The sequence below is a fragment of the Pseudochaenichthys georgianus genome, chromosome 11, assembly GCF_902827115.2.
Source record: "Pseudochaenichthys georgianus chromosome 11, fPseGeo1.2, whole genome shotgun sequence".
Taxonomy (NCBI): domain Eukaryota; kingdom Metazoa; phylum Chordata; class Actinopteri; order Perciformes; family Channichthyidae; genus Pseudochaenichthys; species Pseudochaenichthys georgianus.
In genome coordinates, this window is record NC_047513.1 from 23,072,996 (window position 1) to 23,097,118 (window position 24,123).

Here is a 24,123-nt window from a genome sequence, read left to right on the forward strand (position 1 = left end):
CATTACCTTCCGAAGCATCACCGACTAAGTTAAATATGAGTGGCTCTCTTACTAAAACTAACCTAACGCTAATGTGTACTTGTCTAAAAACAAAGCAAACATGTGGTTTAGAATGGCTGTCAGTTTGTAACGTGTTTGTTAGTTTGGCTCATCCGGCGCACTTCTCCAGTTGGCCACAAGATGGCGACGTTACAAAAGCCACGAGACGAACAAGGAGGTTGGATTTCCTCCTCTCCTCAACATCTTCCTACTCCTCCTAGGGATGTATCAGCGTGCGGTGCACCTGTTTTATCCACTATCTGGGTCATCATCCATCGCTGAAATGCTGTGTTTTGGTCATCAATAGCTATAAGAAAAGATTTAAACGACCTATTCGGTGGTGTCAGAAAGGCCTCGACTCTTGTCATTTAGGCAGAGGATGTGTTGATTTTTTTGTTGTTCGGGGTGCAGCAGTGAGACAGCATCTTTGCCGGGTGACACATCATTATCAGCACGAGTGGACAAGGTACGAGTGAAACAATAACACTACATTATACGGTTATTTACGACCAAATATCCCCCTTTTTGTCAGCTTTACGTTAGCAAAGTTCATGTGTATTTATAGCAAGGCCTTCGTATTGTCGTATGTACAAATACTGTCAAAGGTGTGATTAGCTAGCTTGGAATATTCAGCTAATGTCAGTTAACATTACGAGCACATTTTCTTCTTTTTAAGGCTACATATTTAGCTGGGTATGTGTTTTTGTTATAGTTATACCATTTATTGTCAGCAGAGTACACATCTTTTGTTCTTTTATGTATTCCTTCCAAAAAAGCTTCAGCAGACATTGCTAAACCTCCATGGTCAGGTGCTATTATTTCCTAAATAAATGGGAAAGACTGATACAAATAGGTAGCCCACATTTCTTTAATAACCTTTTGTCAGAGATCTATTTCAAGATCCTGACCCTATGCCACATTTAGTTTTATGTAATCAAACTAGTCTACTTTGTTTCCCAAACCTGAATATTGGCAACTGAGGAGATGAGCTTAAATGTTTATTGCATGTATTAGAATATTTCTGGAGAAATGGTTCAAGTGTCACACTACTGTTGATATACATTTCTGCCCCGTATTGACAGCTTTTTTTGCCAATATAATTTCCCTATCGTTTGCCTGCAAGGTTATAGATTGGCTATGGATGTACAACTGCCACACCCATTTGCGTTTTGTGAAGCATCACATAGGCCAACGTGTGAAAATGAAACCAGAACATGTTGTGACAGTGCCATATGTTGCTCATTCCTGTCTAAATGTCTTACTTAAAGCCCTGTAGGACATCATGTCGGATAAAAGTGACCTAAAAGCAGAGCTGGAGCGCAAGAAGCAGCGCCTCGCCCAAATCAGGCAGGAAAAAAAGATAAAGGAGGAGGAGAGGAAGAAGAAAGAGGTAAGGAAAAAAGTGAGTGACTTCAAACAACTGGCCACACTAGTGTGTATTGTTTGATTGCTTTTTGTCAGGCCGCGTGACACAAAAGGATGAGGTTGTGTGTGTCCATACGTATACAATGATCCGGTTGGTGTGGGACTTTTTCATTAAAAGCTGCATGCATGTGTAAACTTATCCTAAGCATTATGATGAGTAAGATGTCATTTCTCTGTGTCCTGAGCAGTCAGAGATCCAGCAGAAGAGAGAGTCCATCCCAGAGGATTCAGACCTGGACCGTAAGCGCCGCGAGACTGAGGCCCTACTCCAGAGTATCGGCATCTCACCTGAGCCTTCACTAGGTACGTAATATTCACACACCCTAAACAATGAGTTCAACCATAAAGGGTTTTCTCTGTTCTGTTGGGATTTTTATGCAAAATGTAGATTTTTATAGACTATATATACTACGTTTAAGGACCATGAAAGGTTCTAAAATAACACCAAACTACATTAAATATAGCTCTGACACACCATTTAAATATTTTAAACAATACTCACCGTGAAGTAAGTCTAAGATGCCAACAACATTCTACTGCAAACGCAAATGTTATTTAACAGATACAAAAAAACAAGGTACATTTCTTTTCTTTTTTCTGTTGCCGTGACTGCATGATACAGTTTTATATGTATGTTTGGACTTTTCTGTATGTGTTTTTTTTAATAATTACTTTGAAGTGTTCCAACTCCCTTTTTATTGCCTTTCTCTCCTCCACTATAGCCCTACTCTGGTTTTTGATTACTCTGAATAATGAGATTATAACATAATGCTGCTTCTCTTAACTTTACTTTTACACAAAGCAGATATTTAATGTAGGTTTTATCCCCAGGATCCTTTCAGCGAGTGTTTGGAAGCACTGTTCTCTAGTGGTCTGAAATTGTAACAACACCCTCAACACCTCAGAACTGGGTCAATGCTCTGTCTGTTATAAGCTTAGGTTATTTATAACGCATCTTCAAATGAAGCGAGTAAGATCCTATTAATACAAAATCACAATGCTTTGATGCTTTGCCCTGCCTCTCCTTTCCTTTGAACATGCATTTGTATGTTCCATCACTCTATTTAAGTGTATTTCTTGCAGCCTTTAATGTTAGATTTATGTTATTTTCCTTATTTAGTCCCGACCCCTCTGTCCCCCTCCAAATCACTGAGCACCCCCAGTGAGACGGGAAGCCAGGATTCAACTGATGGAGGAGCAGTGGGCAGGTAGGCGGAAATCACAAACATCATACCCAGGTTCAATGCCAGAGGTCTTCTTGGTTCGTTCGTCTAATTCAAGCAATGCTAAATGTCAAGGACCTTTCACACTTTGAAAAAGGGTTTGCTCACTCTTACAAACCAGACACTGTCTTCAAAGGGATAGTTTGGGTCTTTTAAAGCAGGGTTTCATGATGTTGTTAGACATGGTCTTGTATGGTGGTTGGCACTCAAGCAATTCCGAAGCTATGCAATGCAATGTACTGCTGTGATTGGGGAGCAGCAGCTAAATGTAATTTATACGGATAAATAAGGCACATCCTAGCAAAAAGTCTAAATCAGTTTAATTGTTTGTTATATTTAGAATATATTTAGAGCTTTACTTGCTGTTAGACACACACCTTTTCCACAGGGTGACTGAAGCGGTTATGTATGGTCTCCTTAATGCCACCAGGCTCCTATAAGAACAAAAAGAAACAGTAGCTTAACCTGGCAGAACACGAAAGTTGTCAGTCAACTGCAGCCTCGCTTGATTAATTAGTTTGTGTTGTTGTGGTACAATATTCTGACTACAGCACACATTTAAACTGATGTGGAAAATGACCCTAAACAGTACTTTATACAACCCCACCAGTGTTTCCCCTAGGATGGAGTCATAGCAGCTAAAGCACGCGGGTTCAGCAAAATGTGAGCGCGGAGCCAATATGTTTCTGTGTCTGCCAGCACAAGAAAGGCTCTAGTCTAGTACATACAGTGGCAATGTCTCAAGTCATTGCCACTGTATGTACTAGGCCTCAAAAGGTGTATTTTGCTAAATCTTCAAGATTTATATATATATAGGGGAAACACTGCCCACATTAAACGTTTTTTCATGTGGCCAAAAAAACAGAGAATGTCAATCTGCATTTTGTCACTTTTGACACATATTTTGTCTCCTTTCTTGTAAATGTCTCAACAGGTTTAGGTAAGAATGAGTGTCACTAACTGTGAGGTGGTGGTGCCTTGTTAGGTTTTAAATGTGGTATATGTCTCTTGTCATGGCATCCGTTGTTTTGATGACCACTGAACAGCTTGTTGCTTCTCATAACTAGTTTTAGGAACATTAATGTCTCAGCTGCGTCCTTCCTGCAAATAAGTTGTTGGTTTGAACAAAGAGATACTATTTTTGCTTAGATATTACTTGTGCAAGTGAGTTGATACAATAAAAAACAACCAGCCATAGTGAGCCAGTAGTGAGTCATTAGTTGTATAGTAGTAGCTCCTCCCCTTTTGTTACTGGGGATGTAAAGGGCTTACTAGCTGATGTGTCATTCATGCGCCTGCATTTAGTGATATGCTTATACATCCATAACACACCAGACCAGTGGAGCAACTGTTTATCTTATAAGTTCTGCACATGGCTGCTCTGCTGAATAAACCTGCAGCTGAGAAGCGAGTGGTCATCAAGCACTTTCCATTTGCTTCTTAATGGCCGCTGACTCTAGATGTCAGTGTGAGTGATGCCCTCAGTGATGTGTTGTTCTGGTGTGGCCAGGAGTGGAATTGGGGATAAAGAACACGTGGGAGACTCTATAACGTTTCGGAGTATAAATAAATTCTCTTTATATGAGACTTTCTTTTTCTTTTTAGCTTTTACAAATTGGATTTTACAAAACGGTGAGTTAGATCCACTGCCTGGAATGCAATTTCTTCCCCCCAAATCCACCCTGGATGATGGCATGCCATTTTGAGCTTCTCCATTTGTGGCTGTGTATGTGTGTGTCCCTTCTTAGGTCAGGTTTCTCTAAAAACAAGTCCCAAGCACAGACTTCAAGGTAAGCATTTTCGCGTCAAACCAAGGAACCCTCCCCCACACCTTCCCCTTATTTGTTAGCTGAGTTTTCCCTCCAGTGAATACAGAAAGGCACCTGCAGGGCTGTCAGTGGTCTCAGAAATGTGTTCGCATCTTGATTTTTAAGATCATCATAGCTTCCCTTGCTCCGCTGCTTCTCCTCTGGCTACTTCCTGTCTGAAGCCTTACTGTCTCCCTTTACACCAACTCAAAAGATTTCTGTTTGCATGAGTTGAGCCACACAAGTCTTTTCAGCCTTCACAGAGTTGACAATCTGCTGCTTAAAGTGTCATCACCGTTACTACCAAGCAGCCAGTCTGTCAGGCTAAAGAAATGCCTTGCCACTCTCACCTGGCGCAGTGTGGCACACGCCGAGTGCTGATAGGCATGTTCACTGGCCCTGAAAGGTATCATCAAAAAGTGAAGCGATGTGCGTTAGCCTTTCACTGTTAGTCCATTTCAAACAAGTTGCCATACAACTCTCTCGGTTTCAGTTGCTGTTTGATTTCCCTGTAAGCAAGTGATTCCTACATCCCCCAAATAAAAACATGTATAGCTTCTAAGAAGTATGCAAATGCATCGAATAAGATGATCAATTTCCTCAAGGTTTGGCAAACTCATTGATCCTGCATGGCAAGCATATTGTCATGGATGTCGTGCAAGCTAAATCTTTATAAATGCATTTTAATTTGATGTCCATATGATGAATGTTATCGTGTGCTTTTGTACATAGATGATGCATGTTTTGTTTTGTCAGTGTGAGATGGAAATCATGTTGCTTCAATGTTCATGGCTTACATGCATCAATTGGTACAAATGTGCATATTAGATATATAATGTCACAGAGGAATATGGATCAATGTCATACATGTTGCTAAAAGTGGATTCTCCAAATGATTAGAAAAATCCAAACACATATTTCTACAGAGATTTCCTGCATTTAAAAGTCATGAGGTCAAATAGTTTTCCCACTCGAAAAACAATGAAACCGTTTTCACCTTTTTCCATCAAACTAGTTTTGTCCATAAATGTATATGTATTTTCAAACTAAAATATTCCTGGCAGAAGACCAAGATATCTATTCCTAAAGATAAGCATAGATCTTCAAATAAATAGTACATATAATGTGTCCCTAATGTATCGCTCCCCCAAGATATATCCACTTATCTTCAAAATATGTCATGCATGAAAGTTGATGGTAGTCCTTGTGTGGAAGTCTGTGAGTGAGTGTGTCTGCCCATACATGTGGTTTTTGTGAACCTTTGACACACGTGCCATACTTTGTGTGTTTGTTATAACATGTCTGTTTGTAAACATGCATGTCCTCTCTTGCCCCCCCTGTTGGTGACACCAGGACGCTGCAGTGGGACACAGACCCGTCTGTGCTGCAGCTGCAGGCTGATTCTGAGCTCGGGTACATCTTCCTTTTCTCCTATAGTTCACTGTTTGACAATAAATGGCATATACTGTATTTATAGTCTAATATATGATTCCATTTGAAGGCTTAACCACTCGAGTGACACAGTCTAGTGGTTTCTAGAGAAACAAGGCCCAACATTCAAACTTCTGTACAAATACAAATCTGTATTAACGTTAATATAAATGTATGATCAACATCTTTTATGTAGTTGAAATATTTCCATACATCTTACTTTTGTCAAATCTTCTGCTTATGATTGGTCAAGAATGATTTTGATTGGTAGTTCTAAATACATGAAGGGCCTGAATCACACAATCCTATATTGGAAAAGATGTTACATCAGGCAGACTTCTCTTGTAGATTCCTCCTAGAAAGTGAGTACAGAGCAAGTTTTGTGTTTGCACCAAACAGCAAAAAAGTTGTAGCAAGAAGTGTTTGAGTTAATTTGCCTTACTTAAAATCGGACGTCCTGCAATGTAACTAGATATATAGATGGATGGATAGATAGATAGATAGATAGATGGATGGATGGATGGATGGATAGATAGATATAGATAGATAGATCCCAATTTGGGAAATTATTTTGTCACAGAAGCAGAAGTGTGTTCAGACTTTATAATACAATACTTAAAAAAGTGGAAAAGAGAATTAACAATTAAAAATAAAATGAAAGATATTACATCAAATATAAACAATATAAACAAAACAGTCAAAAATACTACAGGATCCAACATACTACAACTATTGAGCATCCACCCATCCTATGTCCAGGCTGAAACGATGTGTCTTGCAGTACTGCATACAGGACAAATGCAGTTAATGCACATTATAACTATGCTAATGGCAACATCTTGTCTCTGTTATCCAGGCGCAGGATGCAGAGACTGGGAGCCTCTAAGATCACACAGGTAGACTTCCTTCCCAAAGAGATGGTCGCTTACTGCAAGGAGACACAAACGCCTCTCAACTCCCACCTGTCTGAAGGTGAGCAACATGTGTGTGGCTTGTCTTAGAAGTAAATATGCAAGTCTAAGATTCAAGCTGTTTCAGTTTCTGGCACCAAAGTTCACAAGAGGCAACAGAAGTTCTCTGGTTGCAATGATTGTAGACGCTGTGCGGTTGAAATGGATACTCCTTGTGTTAGTCAGTTCACAGCCTGTAAACCCTGAGCAATTTAAAGGCTGACAGATGGAAGATACCTGAGAGGATTCCTGATGGAGGTCGGAGCATTGCTGTGTATATGTGCGTTGTACACACACATAGATGTATTTGATGTATTCCTTACCACTATGGACAGTTTAGTGTACTTGAATAGAAGGAGCTGTCATTCATTCCTATATGACTTGGTCTGGGAAGAAATGCTACTTAAGGAATGTTTTTTTTGTCCGTTTTGTGGGTTTGCATTGTGGGAAATGTATATGTGCATTTTTGTGTCTCTTTAAGTGGGCGTGCATGCGCATGTCTGCACTGCAGTTCCTAAACACATCCATATGCTGAGAACTGAGGTCAGTCCCGCACTGGATTTGGCATACCGTTGCAGAAGCAAAAATACAAGACATGTAGATTTGAGTATATCTTTCTATTGGAGGGGAAAGACGGCGGAGATTTGGATGGAGCACATTTCTTGACAGCCTTTGTTCTTGTTCCAGATGCAGAAATGGCATGTTCACATGTAGGAATGCACTTACAAGTACTTCTCCACCTACGCTCTCCATTCAAACCTACTGCCAGACATGTGTATAAAACACACACACGCACACACACACACACACACACACGCACGCACGCACACGCACACACAAACTAACACGCACATTCACACTCACGCACACACAAACACATTATACACACCCCCATCGTCTGCTCCATCTTCCCTCTTTTAGTTGCCAAAACAGCTGGCAGCCATGTGACTGTGAAGGGGTTGTACTTCCTGTTTCCTGTCATTATAATAGATGGTCTGGTGTGGATTCCACTGCCCTCCTCCAGCACGCAAATACACACACGTCTGTCCTGATCAGCATCTAATCTGCCCGCCTCCACTCCCCCCACTTCCTTGAAAGAGCGAGGAATAGATCATATTATTCAACAAGTGCACTGACTCACTCGTGTGTGCTGGGAGACACACACACACACACACACACACACACACACACACACACACACACACACACACACACACACACACACACACACACACACACACACACACACACACACACACACACACACACACACACACACACACACACACACACACACCATGTATACATCAGTTCAGGGGACATTACATTGACTTACATGCATTTCCTAGAGACTTATCCTAACCTTAACCATAACCAACACATGCCTAACCCTAACCCTTACCCTTAACCTTACCCTAACTCTAATCCTAAACCTAACCAAGTCTTCACCCTAAAATTAATGATCCCCCTCATGGGGACCTCCAATTTGTCCCCATAAGGGAGGCGAGTCCCCACACGTGACTGTGTAAACAGATTTAGGTCCCCACAAGTATAGTAATGCTAGCACACACACACACACACACACACACACACACACACACACACACACACACGCACAAACGCACACAAACGCACACAAACGCACAAACGCACACACCAGAATCTGAATTGACCAAGTCTGTTTGTACATACAAACAGACTTGGTTGTCGTTTACCTGCAGTATATTGAACGCCAAACACAACATACAAACAATGCAACTTTTGTAAACTGTACAGGGCAATTTGGTAAAAAGATAAACTTCCATACAAATAAACATGCAGTAGTTGCTCTATACAGGTCAGGTAGTGTGTGTGTGTGTGTGTGTGTGTGTGTGTGTGTGTGTGTGTGTGTGTGTGTGTGTGTGTGTGTGTGTGTGTGTGTGTGTGTGTGTGTGTGTGTGTGTGTGTGTGTGTGTGTGTGTGTGTGTGTGTGTGTGTGTGTGTGTGTGTGTGTGTGTGTGTGTGTGTGTGTGTGTGTGTGTGTGTGTGTGTGTGTGTGTGTGTGTGTGTGTGTGTGTGTGTGTGTGTAAGTAAGAGAGAACATCTGGGAGCCAGAGCTGAGCTGTGGTGGTCTACAGGGAGCTGACCCTGGCCTTAGGAGACCCTCTCGCAGACTACCACAAAGCCTGTGTGTGTCTGGAGGGAGAGGAAAGGGGCTGATGGGAGCACCTGCCTGCACTTCTGGCTCTGTGTTTGTTCAGGCCAGTTCCTTTTGTTGATGACTGAACCTAACGTGCACACAGCAGGCATCTTATTTCCAGGTTGTGTACACAATCATGTTGGCCATGATTTGAAGTTATTTACCTGTAACTATAGGTACATGTCTCCTCCAAGTCATCCTTACTTTAATCAGATGTATCCAAAAGCGTAATATAAATCATAATTATAATATGTTTATAATCTGTTTAATTTTGTTTCATGGACACTTGCTATTCATTTATATAATACAATTATTATAAAATGACACCAACTTAAAGGAACCTCTTGTTATCTGAACCTTGATTTTTAGCGTGTTGCTCCAATACTTACTTTGCAGATGGTAAAATTGCAAAGTTTACGTTCTTCAATCATGTTCACAAACTTCACTGACGTGTGTGTGTGTCTTTCCTTTTTACATTTCCTCTCTGCCCTCGGGGTGTGTGCTGTGCCAAACTGTTCTAGAAATGCTACCTCTGTTTTATGTCAAAGCATATATTATGTAGAGAGGTTTAGCGGGGGTTGAGGGGGGGGGGGCACGAGGCCAGCTGGCTGCTCTGGAGGAATGAACGGAAGAGTACATTTGTTGTCTTAATGATGGTGGTGTGTCTCAGGGCTGTACAAGTCTCTCTGGAGCGACCGTTGGTTGTTTTGAGTCCTGTTTCTCCCCAGCATGTAGATTCTATTTGTGGCGGTAGCAGAGCTCAATAGCAACTTATTTGAGGATTTATTTGTTAGGTCTCTGAGATTGACGGTGCTCGCTGTGTTAAGAACAATAATTGAAAGTGTGAACGTGAATGCAGCAATTTTGGGCATATTCAGCAATTCCACTGGACGTTGCCTCATGTTTGGGTAAACGTATGGGAGACAAAATGTACTTTGGAGGCCTTTAATGAACGTGTATTAGTTTGTTGTGTCTAGGGATCATTTTAAAAGTTATTCAGCATGTCTTAAGGTTAGTAAAGTATTTGTATTTTATTAATACAAAAGAAAGAGCTAGCTAATGATCTCTATGACTAGTTGCATTTGTATCTGAGGGGTCCTATAATGTCTTTGAGGGTTTTCCCTTTCCTGTAGTGTGTTATATAATGTAGGTGTGTGTGCATGTAAGGCAAGGCAAGTTTATTTATATAGCACCTTGCAACACGAGGCAATTCAAAGTGCTTTACAGAAATAAAAGACATTAAGAGCATCAAGAAACATATTATGAAATGACATTTAAAAACACTCATTTAAAAACAAAGATAAAAAACAAAGATAATAAAAGTTACAGTGCAGTTTAAGATATTGATATATCAATTAAAAGCAGCGGCAAAAAGAAAAGTACGGAGCCCTGGAGGGTTCAAAGAGAGAACAATAAATAAAACGTGGCCACGTTTTACTTTCTCGTTCGCTTTAGTAACTCGTGCGCACGAGTTACTAAAGCGTGCGCACGAGTTACTAAAGCGTGGTCTCGTTTTGTGTGTGTGTGTGTGTGTGTGGGCATTTGTTTATGATAGTATTGTTCGTTCCGGTGCACTCCGGCAGGACTATAGCACATCGAGATTAAGATTAAACGAATTTCTTTCACTTGGGAATACACATATAACTATGGAGAACCAGATTTGTGTAAATTACTGTTCGTGGTAATTTGAAAACAAATGCCGGGGGTGTCGGACACACCGAACACGCACACACAGAGCGGAGCTGAGCACACACACACACACACACACACACACACACACACACACACACACACACACACACACACACACACACACACACACACACACACACACACACACACACACACACACACACACACACACACACACACACACACACACATCATGCGCCCCGGTGACAGGACATATCCTTCATAAAACGAGGGGAATACTCTGGTAGTTCGATGTGTGTGGAGGTGTGTGTAGAGGTGTGTGTGGTTAAACGTAGCAGCCTCCATCTCTATTCAGCGGTTCTAATGAAGGGAAACGCAGTGAAGTAAACAGTAAAAGGCACCGCTCTTTGCAGCTGGTGCTGCTCTTCTCAGATTCTGCTGAATTACACGTTACTGCCTCCAGTGCCCTGTACGACGAAGCCAGTTCAACAGACCCTGGATATGTTCGATTTACCCGGCTTAACTAACCCTAACAAACGCGATGTCGCTAAGCGGTCCTACGAAGCTGGTTATCAACTCAGCAAATCAACCAGGGTTTCTCTGTCCGGCTGAGAGCGCGTTCACGTGAAAGGGACGGGGTTACCAACATTTGACCAATCACAAACATGGAGACGCGTGCTGACAGCGCAGCGTCATACGTCATGAATGAATAGTGTACATAGCAAATCCTGCTTCGTAGTACAGGCCACTGGTGCCACAGAGATTTCATAAAGTGAAGGATGTTTTCCTTCTATAAAACAGCTGTGGGCAGCAGATGCTGTGAGTCACGGACAGGAGTCCCTCAATTTAAATAAAACGAGGCCATGCTTTATTAACTCGTGCGAACGAGAAAGTAAAACGTGGCCAGGTTTTATTTATTTTTCTCTCGATGAACCCTCCAGGGCTCCGTAGAAAAGTGTTCAGCCTGGATTTAAAAGTAGTCAGAGTTGCAGCGGACCTGCAGGTTTCTGGGAGTTTGTTCCATGTAAATAGTCTAAAATCCCAAAGTTACCACCAGAGGGAGTTTTTATCTATTCTTCTTCTATCATTAATGTAGAATAGGGTTTTACATTAAAACCATACATTGGACATGAAGTGTTTTTGACAGGAAGGCGGAGTGTAGTCTCGTCGTTATCACTTTAAATTATCATGGCTTCTTCTCCTTATGATAAGCTGACCTCCCAAGTACTCGTGTGTGTGTGTGTGTGTGTGTGTGTGTGTGTATGTGTGTGTGTGTGTGTGTGTGTGTGTGTGTGTGTGTGTGTGTGTGTGTGTGTGTGTGTGTGTGTGTGTGTGTGTGTGTGTGTGTGTGTGTGTGTGTGTGTGTGTGTGTGTGTGTCGTGAGTAGGCATTGATTTGTTCTGACTTTCCTTGTATATCTCCTTCACATAAGTTTGTGTGTTTGAGGCTCCCATGGAGTTTGTGTGACTCTCATTTAGCAGTTAATGATATGGCTTTTTCATTTCCGGGACCAAATGCCTTCCTATAATTGTGATGTGTAGTTGTCTATGTATGTTCCTTTTCCCATTGGCTGTCTCCTGATCTGTGTGTCCTGACTCCTGAGCGTCCATTGTGTCAGGCAATCGGATTATCCCCAGTCACGGTTGGCTCCAGCGTTTTACTGCTGTCCTAATGAGTATGAATGGACATGCTTGTCGTGAGGGGTGGGCGCTTTGTCGAACGACATAGCAGGGAAATAAAGTAAGGTCTAATGTGATGTGTGATAGTAACCTAACCTACTAAGGTCAACCAAAGTGTGTGTTAGCTAGCTGCTGTTTCATTATGTTGAACCATGTTGATATGTTCCTGAGAAAGAGGTGGCTTGGATTTCAAATCGACAGTGACATACTGAAAGTTACTTTAGGACTGTCACTGATATTACTCGGGGCAACTGTGGCTGGCTGTGATGTAGTGCTGCCGTCTTTCAGAACGTGTTTGAATGTGTGTGAATGTGAAAGGGTGAATGATAACTTGTACTGTATATACAGTATATAACAACGCTTTGAAGACTCGTAAAGACTATAAAGTACTATATAAATACAGCCCATTTAACATTTTTTCTTTTAAAAGTTTTTCCCCGTTTTTTTAAATATAAGAAATGAAAGAAAAGGTTTTGACCATCAATGTGACATGTGGATGTTTTTAGGAGTTTCTGTGAACCCTCTCATGTTTTATATTCAACCAGATGTAATGTTGCACCTCCGTTTTGCCCTGGTCTGTAGAGAAAGGTTTTAAACACTCTGTTTTTGTGGGTAGTGTGGTAGATTTCACATATCTGAATGTGGGCAACCTCTCTGCCTCTCTCTTTGTTTCTCCATCCCTCTGGCCCAGCCAATCCCTCCTGGCCATGAACAGAATGAATGTCAGTACTCTGACAAACCCACTCTATTACCTTCCACTGGTCCCAATCTGAAGATAATCATCAGTGTGTATGTGTGTTTTTTGCGATGTTGGCAAGATCAGGAAAGGTCAAGGGGATTGCATTTATTTTGTGCATGTGCTTGTCCACGTATACATGTACGCAGGTTGGCATGGGTGAAGTGTGAGCCTGACCCAGTTGGTAATGAATCGGTTTCGCTCAGTGGAGCCTTAAAAGATCCATAATAGGCCTCAGTGGAAATTAAGCCAAAGAAATAGAGAGAAAATGAAGGGAAGGGAGAAAGTAAAATAAGGTTGAGACATTTTTGGCAACTAGAGAATAAGCTCTGGAGTGGAGGAGGAAGAACAAAACAGAAAGACAGTGGAGGCCGCTGAGAGATGTTGCAGCTATTATTATTATTATTATTATTATTATATTACAGCAGTCGTTTTTTTCAGTGAACCACAAGTGGGCCTTCAGAAACACAACTCTGTGTGTGTTTGGATTGATATTTCAAGACCCTTTTTCTCGGGTTAGAAGTGTATGGGGTCAAGAGTGTGTGGTAATGTCCGTGCAAAAGTAGTGTGCATGACTCTCTTTCCCCCCCTCCAGTATTTTCTGGCCCATTAGTTTTCAGGGTCTCTACAGCTTGAGTATATAGTTGGTCAGTAATTCACTCCTTAAGTATATTTACAGCAATAAGTGGCTTTCTTTTGACATGCGGTGGACTGGTAATGGCCCCTAATTACAAGAGAAAACCCATTTCAAGCACTAATCTAAGAAGACGCACACATTTCTGTGAGTGTACTCGCACATACTGTATACACGTAAGCATACAGATTCATAGATGTAAACACACAAGGGCAGACGCACAAACATGAGGATAACAAGCATGCACACACCACCAGAAATGTGCACAGATGAACACAAGCACATTCGCCAAGTGACCACACACACACACACACGCGCGCACACGCACACGCACAGAGAGAGAGAGAGAGAAACGGCACCTGAGCTCTACTTAATCCCGTAATGGAGCAGTTAAGAAACCGAACTGCAAATGTATGAAATGACCCCGACTATTGGCAGCACATTGGTCCAATTAGAGTGTTTACATTTGCACATGTTTCTACAAACTTAGAAATATTCAACATGGTTCAACAGGTGTTGAACTTGTATGTATTTATCAGCGGTTGTATACAAAATATGTCCTTTTAGGTTTCAAAAGGTTGTAGTCAGTTAATCTGTAACCATGTGAACAGTCATACATAAATAAAACAAGAAATACAAATGTTATAGCCTGGATTATGCTGTATCCAATATGTCCCATTGGTGCGACGTGTTAAAAACGTAATATGTATGTATACATGTAGCTATAAGTGTTACCAAATCAGTAAAGTTGCAGAGCTTTAGAACTGTCAAAGAATTTCAAGAAGTGTATTGAAGTTGTGTGAGAGCGTAGTGGATGAAGTCATCAGTTCAGTACATATAGTGACAAAGTAAAATGTAAGGTTGTACAAAAGGCTTATGACCAAAGTGTGCTCAAAAAAGAAAGTTGGACTGTAGCTGTTTTATTGCGTCTAGTTTCTTCCCCAAGAGACCATTAGGAGGGAGAGCATTATTGTGTTGGGCAGCAAGCCGAAGCTCATCCTTAAACTTCCCTCAGTCAATTGATGTCTTTGGCATTTTATACAATCCAGCGAAGAAACGATGCATTGGAATAAAAACAGTGAATGTAACACACTCGCAGTCTATACGAAAAACCGACATGACTGAGGGGTTTGCGGGCAGCCTTCAAGGTCTTCAAGGAAGGAGGAATGTGGTTGCATGAGTGTGTAAGAGTGTGTGTTCTGCAAGGTTAGGTACGTATATGTTTCTCTATGTGTATGTGCATATATGTGCATGCAGCCTCATATGGAAGTGCTTGTCTCATACATTGTTGTTGTTCCAGCCAGGCGGCTACAACAGACTGAGCAGACCAGAGGGTGGGTGGGTGTGTGTGTGTGTGTGTGTGTGTGTGTGTGTGTGTGTGTGTGTGTGTGTGTGTGTGTGTGTGTGTGTGTGTGTGTGTGTGTGTGTGTGTGTGTGTGTGTGTGTGTGTGTGTGTGTGTGTGTGTGTGTGTGTGTGTGTGTGTGTGTGTGTGTGTGTGTGTGTGTGTGTGTGTGTGTGTGTGTGTGTGTGTGCATGTGTGTGTGTGAGAATGCTTTCTAAAGGCACAATCCAAGGCAAACAGAGAATAACCACAGTGTGTGTACCCAGAGGACTGAACAAAATGTACTCTTTACTTTGAGTCTATTCTACGGCAAGCACATTTTAAAGTTATCTTTTTATGTTTGGTGACTTCTGGACATGTGGACGTGTGATTGCCTTGAGTTAGCAGCTTCTAGGCGTGCTGTTTAAACTAAGTGTTCACACACATGCTGTGCACACAAACACACACCTCAGACCAGTCTTTTTGCTGCTATGATCTCTCCTCGTCTTTCCCCTGCAGACACACATAATCGGCCAAAGCTTCTCACTTTCGCTCCTCATGAAACGACTCTGAGTTTGGCTTTTATCGTCATTGCCCTCAAAAGGGCGCAGCCTTCACTCCCATTTCACTCCTGGAATTGATGCAGGGTCCCTAGCGATTTCAGTCAAAATGGCCATGGCAGCGAAAACCCAGAAAACCTCTTGATATTAGAGAAGAATAATGTCTTTCACAGTGCGTAAGGTGTTCCAAGTGAGTCACAGATGATTGCAATTTTCCCCTTTGACCACCGTATAATAAGGTACATGAACTCCTTCTTCATCTCTCTCCCTCTGGCTTTCTCTCTCTCTTTGGCAAAATGGCCATCATCCAAAATAATATTTGCCATCTGACGAGTGCTCAAGATGAGTAGGAATACAGTTTCATGTTTCCTCTCTTTCCAAGTGTTTTCTTTTTTTCTTCTTTTCACTTGCATTTGGTTGAACTTGACTTTTTGACATGTGTGCCCCACCCTTCCCCCTCCTTGTTGCATTTTTTTATACGTGTGTAAAACAACAGTGTGTCTTGAGCGTTTCCCTGGGTGGTCTCCCTTGTACTCCGAGATCCCATCGACTCTCCAGGGATTTTCATTGAGAGGGTAGCGGTTCACTGACACAGCTAGCCTGCAGCCCAAAGCCCTGCTTCACTTTTAGTTGTTTCAGTTAGACGTTTGTTAACCCTTTGTTTGGCCTTTTCCCGCCTTTTTACTGTTATATTCTCAGGTTTACCACATTTAAAAGGTTTGTTTAAAGGTGCTATTTAATAATGGCACCTTTTAAACAGGCCACATCTTTTAACACATGCAATTTGTTTTCAATTGTTCTTCAGTCAACACAAATTTAACAGGCTTTTAAATCCCCTCACTTTTTTACTTTTTGAGTCAAACTTTGAATTTCCAGATCATTATCACAGTTTATAGCTTGACGGTTGATTGAAGTGAAATGTAATAACCACGCAGGTTTTTGTTTGGCTGCAGTGTGCCATGCAGTTCTGCTACTCTCCAGCAGGGAGCACTCTTGGCACATATACTTGATGGATCCTTCAGAGTCTCACCAACCAAAAGTCACAGCTTTTTATTAGGAATGAGAATCAGCCAGAATGAAATTAAGACATTAGAAAAATAACTGTTTCACAATTAACCTGAAACATGTGTTGTTTTAGGTCTCAATTGTAATAATTTGATTAGAGGACATTGCTTTCTTTGACTGAGCATTTGTATATTTATTTAACAGCGAAATATTCTCTCTATTTCAGTCCAATCCACAAGGATTCAACCCCAAGCATCAACCTTTAGCTTGCCTAACAGTTTGTCCCATCCATCCGTCCGTCCCTCATTAAAACAAAATGAAACGCCATCGTCATCCAGGTGGCACACACAGCGCTCCAATCACTAAACCCCACACACACACAGCCATATTTCTGAGTGACACAAATCCCAGCTCAGATGACACGTTGAAAAGTGAGTCGATACCACAGCTGTGATTTTTGTACGACTTTTTCTTGCAGTTGGTCTTTCTCTCTCTCTGGGTTTTTGACAGTTTGGAAAGTTTGAAGTCATGGGTTTTAATCAGGGTCTTGCGGCCGGGCTCAGAGCATGGCGCGGCATGGCATGATGGCTCGGTTTATAGATGTGGGTCTGGGTCAGCGCCAAGCCCGGGTGGAACTGGTAGAGAGAGAGAGGGGGGGGGTGAGACCGAGAGAAAGAAAGAGATGGGGTGAGGATCTACTCCGACTGCACCCACAGCGCACAGCAGAGCAGCCGCAGACCCCCGAAGACCTGAATGGGCTGCATTAACGAAGGCTGATTATGTGGGGGCATGCATGTGTGCATACGGTGGAGACTGGAGTGTACATAGATCTGAACACACACACACACACACACACACACACACACGCACACACACACACACACACACACACACACACACACACACACACACACACACACACACACACACACACACACACACACACAGTGTTTGATCAGTGTGAGGAAGTGTGGTGAAGAAAATCATCCTGCGGGGTTTTAGCCTCACCAGCTTTACCTCGGGTCTAGCTGCTAATATGTGTGTGTGGAGCGAATACTTTACCCCTACTGTGGTAATCATAACTTGATGAACCCTGATGAATTTTAAGCATCATTTTCTATTAAACACAAAAAGGAAATGCAAAAACTGAATAAAATTAACACATCACAAGCATACGGTTGTAACGGGTTATCAGTGCCTGACATTTTATGCATCTTCACTTCCATCTTAATAAAATGGTCTGCATGTATAGCTGGGGAAAAGTATTGAACAAGAAATTACTCTACATTTGACTGACTTTGGAGGTGGCTTAGGTAAGAATGTAGAAACCCGCTCGAGTGTGCTAGAATTTGAAAGTATATACGCAGCCGGAAAAAATCTGACCCTTCCTTCAGACTTCCTCACAGACCCCCTCCAACACACACGAACGCGCACATGACCAATGAGGGCACGAGATATGTTTGTGCCCAGATGGAAGGCTGACAGGCAGGTAGGCCATCCAGTTATTTTAGCCGGGCCGACTCAGATGATTGGTCGTGCTTTTTACAGTACCACGGCTTCCACAGATGACATGTTTTTAATGTGTTTATTGCAAAGCATTTAATGTATTCATTGCTAACGGGATGTTAAGAGCATTCCATGGAATATAACAAAAGGTGTTTCTGAAGTGAATTACCTACCCCACCTTTAAGTGGTGTTATGTCGCTCAAATACATTTTCTTGCAAGAAGTTGCAACTGTAAACGTTGTTTTTGTCATATTATTCTCTACCGTCTGTATTGTCTGTACTGAACTTCAACAGATCTGTAAAACTCCTGCCCTCTCAGCAAATGATCTGTTCGACTTCACTGCACGGCTCGCTCTAACCCATCAATTTGCTGTCCAACCTGACCCACTGAGCTCCCTAAAATGTTGGCAGTGCTTGTCTGTTCAGAACAAACTGTTAACAAAACGTAGTGATCTGTTTTAGGTTGCCCGGACAGTTTATGAAGACTTGTGAGTGGGTAAGGGCATTTAGGTTTATACTCAAAATAGGCCATGAGTTTATTTCCCCTTAAGTGTCCCAAAGCAAAACACGTGTTGGTCTAAAAAAAAAAAAGATTGAGAAGAAGTGCAGTATTTTATTATTTTCTAGATTTGTACATCATCCTACTGTATACTTGAGTAAAGATTACTTTTGACATTTTTTTTATTGCAGAAGTAATTGCCCATACAAGTCTGCCTGTCATATCATCTATGATTTATCTTAGAATTGCATCATTTTATTTGTGACCTACTATGTCATTATTTCACGCCTATAAAATGATTGTGGTTTTTTTGGTGCTTTGATATCAAGGATTATATTACTGGAGGTGGGGAGAATTAAAATGAGAAAATTCCCCTCATGCCTCGGGTCATTTGTAATGTGTACAGAGGTGAAGACGATGTAGTGTGAGTGTGTTGCGACTGTCTCTACTCTCCAACACTATGAGTTGTTCTCAGTGAAGTTGGTGTGTGTGTGTGTGTGTGTGTGTGTGTGTGTGTGTGTGTGTGTGTGTGTGTGTGTGTGTGTGTGTGTGTGTGTCGTGCCAGGGCCACATTAGAGAAGCCTTTCAAGTCATGTCAGCCTCCTCCTACTCCTCTGCATAGTGCTTGTGTTGTGGTCCGCCCAACAGCCAACCTCCCAGAACCCCTGCGAACTCTGTGTGTGTCCATATGGATGTGTGTAACATGTTGTAGGGTTATTTCCAGTGCGTGGGAGCCCCCGAAATCCTTCTGGATTCATCTTTCCCTCTTCCTGTTACTGCCGCCTCCTCCATATCATATCAGTATTCATCTTTCTTTGTGATTAATACAATAGAGGTTTATAAAAACTCTGTCAACTTTGATTGTGCGTGACTCAGTTTCGCAGTCACCTCGATACTGCTCCGATAAGTCTGCGGCTCTGCCCCCATATTGTAGTTGATGATACACTTGGGGCCCGGTCTCATCCTCGCCTTCAGACACACACACACACACACACACACACACACACACACACACACACACACACACACACACACACACACACACACACACACACACACACACACACACACACACACACACACACACACACATTTGAATACTTGATTTGGTTCCACAAATTATATTACATAAGACAGGGAATCAAATATATCGGGGCTAAGCAGCAGCACAGAACACTTAGGGGAACACATAGCATCTCCTTCTCCACACGGCTAAGCTGCCAATGATAGCTGAAACAGAGCAATATTTGTTTGGCTTTTCTCTTTGACATTCCAGCAATTCTCAGACCAATCATAGTGCATTTATATACATGGCCAAGACTTCCGAATCAGGGTTTCCGCTAGGATTTTTTCTCGCCGGTCAAATGTCCGGGCAGAATTTATTTTACCGGACTAATTTGAAACTTACCGGTCATATTTCAATAATAATAATAATAGTTGTGTAGCAGAGTTTCCGTTAGCAGGTAATTACCGGACTATGAGCAGATATGCTTCAGTTTAAAACTCAGTTCACGGGCTCATTTTTATATTGCTTCAGTTTATAATCGTAACAGATCGAAACATTCAGATTCATTTTTCAATAAATGATTCCACAAACAACAAACAACATAATTATTACATTCAAACAAACTACTTGTAGTAGATAACGTACATTATTCAGAAGTTTACATCAACTTTGGATAATAACACGGGAGAAACGGATCCTCTCTTTTCCTCCCTCTCTCTCCTGACAGCACGTCAGTTTCTCATGCAGCTCCTGCAGCCCGCTAAACAGAGGGCGGGGCTTCAGGTGATTATGCAGAGCTGCGTGTCTCGGTCAGACTCAGCAGCTGATCTGATCTCTCTCTCGCGTCCGGTTACACTTCACTCGCGTTTATGTCCATATCGATCAGATCCAGCTCTCCTGATCGACCTTTATAGAGAGCACCGATCAAACTATTAAGAGGGAATATCGGCCGATAATGACCGGCGGCCGATCGATCGGAGCCTCCCTAATTATTACCAGACATTTTGACCGTCAGGTTTTGAATTTACCGGTTTTTTATAAATTTTACCAGCTAAAAACCGGTAATTACCGGCTAACGGAAACCCTGTTCCGAATACAAGTATGCTATATCTACACTTGTACCCAAAGCTTGTTATCACATCGAGCAGTGGTTGGTATTTGATATACTTGTCCTGGAAAGTCTGGTCCATGTACAGGTCAAAGGCACAGCCTACTTCTAATATTAGCACCTCCCAGTGGTTGGTGTCAACAAAAACAACACCAGGTGTATTTGGGATGTTAGCAAAAAGACATCATTGGTAAAGCCAAACCATTCTGGTAACACTCTAGCGTGCTTGTACATTGCTGCGCTAGATGGTAAGATGTTTGTCATTTCTCTCTCTCACACACACACACACACACACACACACACACACACACACACACACACACACACACACACACACACACACACACACACACACACACACACACACACACACACACACACACACACACACTGGCCGTTTCTCAATCTCGAGGAAACTGGCTTCCAAGCCAATATTTCAAGGATGCTACGTCATCGAGTGCCGCCGAAGTACTGTTCCAATCTCCAGCATACTTGGAATTCCACCGAGGCCGCGTCCTTGGTTTGGGGGAAATTTCGAGGCTGCACATGGGTAGACTTAGCGTCCTTAAAATCCCCACAATGCTTTGCGTACGGACCAATTTCAAAAACCATTGCGGAGAATGGCTGAACCTACGCAGCACACATTTAAATGTAAGTAGTGGCGTAGAAAATGTGTAGTGTTGGTAAATGTGTTACTTTGTTACCACCATAAATGTGTTCCGTGAAAGTAAAGGAAGTTCATAATTAGATAGACATCGTGAGGTATTTATTTTCGGTAGAGTTTATGTTGAAGGTTAGAGTGGCACACTTGTTAGCCTGTTCCATTCTTCTTCGTTTTCCGAAGCCGTGGCTTGGAAGTATACGTGCTTCGTTTCTGAAGGAAGTGACTTGGAAGTACGCGATTACCAAGCCAGTATCCTCGCGATTGAGAAACGGCCACAGTGTTTGATCAGTGTGAGGAAGTGTGGTGAAGAAAATCATCCTGCGTGGTTTTAGCCTCACAAGCTTTACCTCGGGTCGAGCTGCTAATATGTGTGTGTGGGGCGAATACTTTACCCCTACTGTGGTAATCATAACTTGATGAATTTTAAGCATTATTTTCTATTAAACACAAAAAGGAAATGCAAAAACGGAATACAATTAACACATCAAGCATATGGTTGTAAAGGGTTATCAGTGCCTGACACTTCAATCTTAATAAAATGGTCTGCATGTATAGCTGGGCATTGAACAAGAAATTACTCTACATTTGACTGACTTTGTAGGTGGCTTAAAGGTAGGGTAGGTAAGAATGGCGAAACCAGCTCGAGTACGCTAGAATTTGAAACTACGCAGCCATAAAAAAATCTGCCCCTTCCTTCAGACTTCCTTACAGAGCCCCTCCTCCAACACACACGAACGCGCACATGACCAATGAGGGCACGAGATAAGTTTGTGCACGAGATGGAAGGCTGACAGGCAGGTAGGCCATCCAGTTACTTTAGCCGGGCCGGCTAAAATAATTGGTCGCGCTTTTTACAGTACTACGGCTTCCACAGATGAATTTGTTCACACACACACATGCACGCGCACGCACGCACCCGCAGCTCTTTTCTTTGATAACCATGCCAATCGCTCCAAGCTTGCGCTAACAACATTGGGTTCAGAAAAAAAAGGTTAGCGGAAGCTTTGATCCCTAACAGAACACATGCTAACACATTATTGCTGTGACACACTCTGCCATTGTGCTTTATATACTAGCCAAAGGGGAGCAGAAGATGGTGTGTGTGTGTGTGTGTGTGTACGTCTTTTATATGCTGTCAGTATCTTTACAACTAGCTGCCTACTGTGAAATAATACAAGATGTTTAAGCTAATGGGACTCCCAGCGGTGTATCAGCCTTCATTAAGACTGTTTTCTTTATCAAACAAACAGATCAAACTATTACTCTCACTTGGACAATTTCACCCTGTGCTATAAGCAAACATATATTTGTATATTTTGCTTTGGAAGAACCAGCAAATGGGGCTTTGTTACATAGACAATAAAAGAGAATAGAGTCAAACTACATTTCTGTAGTTTTACAACAGTGTTGTTGTTGTTGACAGAATTAAAGAGCAATAACTTCATTGTTTTATTGAGAAAAAATCAACCATTATTTTTTCTATGCACTGCTATGGTTATTATATTCTCTTCAAAAAGAGAAAGGAATATTCAATCCTGCCATTGTGAATATTAAGCCTTTTATGATATTTAGCTTAATACTTTGGCTGTTGGTTGGTAAACTAGCAATTTTAAAATGTCAACATGGAACCTGGTAAAATGTCATTGCTGTTTTTATTTTAATTTTAAAGACCAAGTGATGAATGGAAACAATAATCAACATAATAATCAATAATGAAAATAATTGCCAGTGCAGCTCTTTAAATAACGATGTTTCTAATAGTTCTAGTTTCTTATCATAATATGCTTGAAATCATACATTTGGAGACAATAATTGTGTTAACCTTAACTATCTGCGTATGCCTAACACCGATCTGGTACCCCTGCTCCCCTTTTCCTTAATTTAAAGCCTGTAGATCTCACTGCAGTGCCTTTTAATGGAATGATTTGTATGTCAAATAACATGAATAATGATGGCAGATACTCAATCCTCTTACTGGGATAAGATTTGGATTGGATAGGTGCATTCGAAAAATATACAATCATATATTTTATAATTTTTTCAGCCCTAAATGACCGCACATTGGCCAGTTTCTAGTGTTACTCATGCAGAGCCTACCGCTGGCAACGACATCAGCAGTATCTTCATATGAAAGGCTCTGTTGTTACTGCCATCCATTTTGTTGCAGTAAGTAATATTTCTGTGTTTCCAAACAATTTCACAAATTCAGACATTGTGTGTGTGTGTGTGTGTGTGTATACACATTTACACATTTGTTTGTGTGTACTTGTGTGTGTATCTCCACACTGTGAATCTGTGTGTCTTCATACCTGCTGGGTTGTGCAGAATTGACTGGGCACGGTCAGCATGAGTAAGCAGCCGGGGGAAGATTGAGGCAGTCAGATGCGGCAGCCCCGGGCTACGGAGGATATCATTACCCCGAGTGTGTAGTCGGCCAAAACAGGAGCCCCCAAGCGGAGTTTCATCAAGGTGGACCCCCGTCTACGGCGAGGGGGAGGACACTGGTTAACCTGTTGTCCCGCGGTGAGGAGCGGTATTAAGCGGCAGGTGGAAGGAGAAAGCATCTCGTGATTGGAAAGAGGTGGACATAAGAAAGTGTGTGGATACTTACAGGGTAGCAAGCAGACACACTCTAACTGTGGAAGATTGTCTCTTTTGATTTCCCCTCCCTGCTTCTTCTGCAACACATCAGTAAA

At 41.9% G+C, this 24,123-nt stretch overlaps 1 protein-coding gene across 13 annotated transcripts in view; it reads left to right on the top strand.

Annotated features, from left to right (window-relative positions):
• The first annotated feature begins 216 nt into the window (after positions 1-216).
• The window catches only part of LOC117455379 (cytoplasmic dynein 1 intermediate chain 1), a 54,990-nt gene continuing 31,083 nt past the window's right edge, over positions 217-24,123 (top strand). For 2 of the 13 annotated variants that reach the window (XM_034094873.2, XM_034094876.1), the window contains exons 1-7: positions 217-505; positions 1,308-1,441; positions 1,650-1,767; positions 2,585-2,674; positions 4,432-4,477; positions 5,849-5,908; positions 6,783-6,898. In XM_034094873.2, coding sequence (XP_033950764.1) covers positions 1,322-1,441; positions 1,650-1,767; positions 2,585-2,674; positions 4,432-4,477; positions 5,849-5,908; positions 6,783-6,898 — 550 coding nt within the window. In that variant the 5' untranslated portion in view covers positions 217-505; positions 1,308-1,321. The remainder of the gene's footprint in view (positions 506-1,307; positions 1,442-1,649; positions 1,768-2,584; positions 2,675-4,431; positions 4,478-5,848; positions 5,909-6,782; positions 6,899-24,123) is intronic. The other 11 variants (XM_034094884.2, XM_034094885.2, XM_034094879.2 and 8 more) reach the window with 10 other exon arrangements.